Raw genomic sequence first — 3,206 nt, 5'->3', positions numbered from 1 at the left:
TTCGTTAGCTCCGTGAGGTAAGGTCAAATATTCCAGTAATATGGAGAAAGCTGTTAACTTAACAGCTCCCGCTTGCCTCAGCGGCCAGAGATGATATGCATGCAAGAATAGTATTTGAGAATCAGGATTGAAAAGTACAGAAAAGCAGCATTGAGTACCTAAGACCTGAAAAGGCGCCCCAGTTAAGTGCACTGCATTGGTACACCGACGGCTCGAAAAGTCCAGGCAAGCATAAACGGTTTCGCGTTGGCTTTGGTATAATTGCAGGCCCTATTGATTGTCCGCACCTCCTCATGCGAATTCGTTTTAATGTTCCCTCACGTATTTGTCGTTGTAAAGAATTGTTTTTTTGTAGGTGTTGCTAAAATTGTTAATGGGATGTATGCTCCTTTAAAGAGGACTCTATACCAATTTAATGCCTATTCTTCTACTTTAGAGCTCGTTTTTTCTTATTCTAAGTTTACTTTTAAGAATTTACTCATGAGGCACTTGTCATAAGGGTTTTCCTTATTGTGTGTTATGTGGTAAACAGAATTACCGAGGATAGCGGGTAACGGTTTAACGGGAAGCCGCTGTCAAAATTAGAGCACATTGAATGCCATGAAACGGCACAGCCATCTTTTACGCAATTTTGTTTACCCGATCGAATTTTTCGACTGTAATGGATCAGCTTTTCGCCACCCGTAAGCCCCTTACCCGTTATCAGTTGCATTTCTGTTTACCACATTACTTATTTTACTTACTCCGACAAAAGCCCAGCGGACGATCCCAATCCGTGCCGTTGCAATAAGCATAGCGATTACCAGCCAAATCAAAGCCCTCTGAGCAATAAAGACCGATATGATACTGATCAATATATTGAATTCTGCCATGCTCAGGATTCTCCGAGGGAATGGTGCAACCGGGCTCTGAAAGCAAAAAAATATCGAATTATTTGAACTGCTTAACTATAAATTTAAACATTTGAGAATATTCCAGAAATTTAAGTGGGCTTTCACAAAATGAACACTTGTGTGCTTCAGTGAACTGCTATTGGAAATTCAAGGCACGCGTTATGTACTTTAGCGCTCTCGTCTTTTGACTCAGCTATAACCATTATTAGATCAAGTCTAGAAATCTGAATGTGTCCGCTGAGTAGGTACACAGTTCTCACTTTAGCGCTCGCTTTGCACTCACTCGCACATATCGGTCGATTGCCATTCCATTTGCCCCGATTGCACTGCGTCCGCCTATCGCCGATCAATTTGAAGCCATAATTGCAATAGTGTTGTAACAACATATTACGCCGTTTTGAAGCTGAGAAACCATTTTTCAGCGGTTCAGGATCTTCACATGGCACTCGTGATCGCATCGTATATAAACCATCTGCCTTGTGGATCCAATGGAAGAGAAGACACAATAGAATGAGCAGATGAAAATGCTTCAGGTATCTGCTCAGTAACGGTACAGACATTGCGCTGATTTATTTTATAGTTTTTACTTTTTTTTTAATTTAAAGTTCCGAAAAAATTTTAAATACTTTGGATTGAGTAGAAGTAATTAAATTTAGCTGTTTCCTCTCAGCATTCGCAATGACCACTGATAGGCGGGGTAGTATTTCCAGATTTATGCTGACGGTTAGGCGAGAGATTTAATGTACTTACGTATAGATGTATGTACATAAGTACACACATACATATGTATTTATATACACTTCGATTCATTCGAGTTGTTCGCTTTTACTGTTTGTAACTGATAAGCATAGCGGCGCTAAGGCGCAAAGGCGTAAACGCTTGTATTTAGTGAGTGTAGCAGAAAGAAATTAAGTCATACAAAGGCAACGGGAATACATAATACAAATACCCGATAAATTGTTTGAAAAAACCAATGATTTTTTATCGTTGCTCTCGCCCGCATACACACCAATATATATATGTACATACATATACTAGGCGACAAATAAAAGTGTACACCTACCTTGCTGTAATATAATATTCACAATTATTTTAATGAAAATTTGTTTGCATTTATTATTTATGAAAATATGGTTCACTCTATAGTATAAACCGTATGAGTCAGACTTTATATAAAACTGATAAAAATTCAAAAAAATGTCGTCAAAATTTTAAACTTCTTATTCATAAATTCTAGAAAATTTTCGAGTGTGCAGTTTTGTATCCCATTCAATTTAAGGCTAACAAAGTGAAAGCTTCAACCGGCAAAAAAAAATCTCTAATGTGTGCAATTTTTTTGAGACTTTTTTTCGTTTTTTTTTTTATGTAATAAGTGCAATTTACATAAAACACTAGCGTAATTTTTTTTCCCGATTTCATAAGCAATTCTTGCCCATATGGAAAGTATGCGAAAATCCGCCACCAAAAAAATTTTTTTTAGGCGGTTGAAACTTGCATTTCCTTAGACTTAACTTGAATGGGCTACAAAATTGCATACTCGAAAATTTTCTACAAATTCTAAAACAAAAATAATTTTTGTGGGCTTTATGTAAAATGTAAAATTTTGATTCATATGGTTTATATTATGGAATGGACTATATTTTCATAAATAATTAATGCAAAAAAGATTCCATGTAAATATTATATTAGAACAAGGTGCGTGCTTTCATTTGCCGCCTAGTGTATGTAGAAATATAGATATTTTAGGGTGGTTCTAAAACACAAAGCAAAATAAGCTGTTTGAAATTTCCTTGCTGCCACCCCCAGAATTATAAAAAATAAGGAGATCGGAGTTTTATACTAAGGCCCCTTTTTTCGACCGCCTATTAAAACGTATTTTCTTGCTAAACAAATCGACTGCTTTATCGACTGTGAACGACAAATTTGACGGGCAGTGAAAGCACCCGTTAACTTTAACAGGCAATCTAGAAAACTCCTGACATTCGAGAGAAAAAAAAATACGTATCTCCTTATTTTCGATATTATTCTCTTCATGGGGGTAGCTGGAAAAAGAAATTTGGACCACCCAAATGTATATACATATACATATATTTAAATATGCCCTGTCGGAAGAATCAGATACTTCAGAATACCGAGAATACTAGAAGAACTAATTACGCCCGACTTTAATACTGACTTCAAAAATTTAGGAGTACCGTTAGTATCTTCAGCATCCAAAGATCTGAACTAAACCAAATTAAAAGGTATGGGACCACTCTTGAGGAACAACCTTTCCTCTAAAAAAAGATTTATCAAAAACGGTTAACCTAGTGC

At 36.4% G+C, this 3,206-nt stretch overlaps 1 protein-coding gene across 1 annotated transcript; it reads right to left on the bottom strand.

Moving 5' to 3' along the window:
• Window positions 1-702: 702 nt before the first annotated feature.
• Window positions 703-1,608, bottom strand: LOC108382710 (C4b-binding protein-like). The gene is made up of 2 exons (XM_017639078.1): window positions 1,177-1,608; window positions 703-908 (listed from the first exon to the last, which is right to left on the bottom strand). The coding sequence occupies exons 1-2, from the start codon at window positions 1,451-1,453 to the stop codon at window positions 736-738; spliced, it is 450 nt and encodes a 149-aa protein (XP_017494567.1). The 5' UTR covers window positions 1,454-1,608; the 3' UTR covers window positions 703-735.
• Window positions 1,609-3,206: the final 1,598 nt, after the last annotated feature.

Source organism: Rhagoletis zephyria, unplaced genomic scaffold (assembly GCF_001687245.7).
Source record: "Rhagoletis zephyria isolate East Lansing unplaced genomic scaffold, Rhagoletis_zephyria_1.1 Rzeph_scaffold_28282, whole genome shotgun sequence".
NCBI classification, from domain to species: domain Eukaryota; kingdom Metazoa; phylum Arthropoda; class Insecta; order Diptera; family Tephritidae; genus Rhagoletis; species Rhagoletis zephyria.
Note: the sequence above shows the minus strand (reverse complement) of the source record. Positions and strands in the feature narration are given on the sequence as shown.

Bases quoted from the DNA above. Each gene is read 5' to 3' on its own strand.
- LOC108382710 (XM_017639078.1), bottom strand. From the start codon at position 1,453: ATGTCTGTACCGTTACTGAGCAGATACCTGAAGCATTTTCATCTGCTC. The intron at 909-1,176 runs GTGAGTGCAAAG...TTTTGCTTTCAG, and splicing joins CAATCGACCGATATGTGCGA to AGCCCGGTTGCACCATTCCC.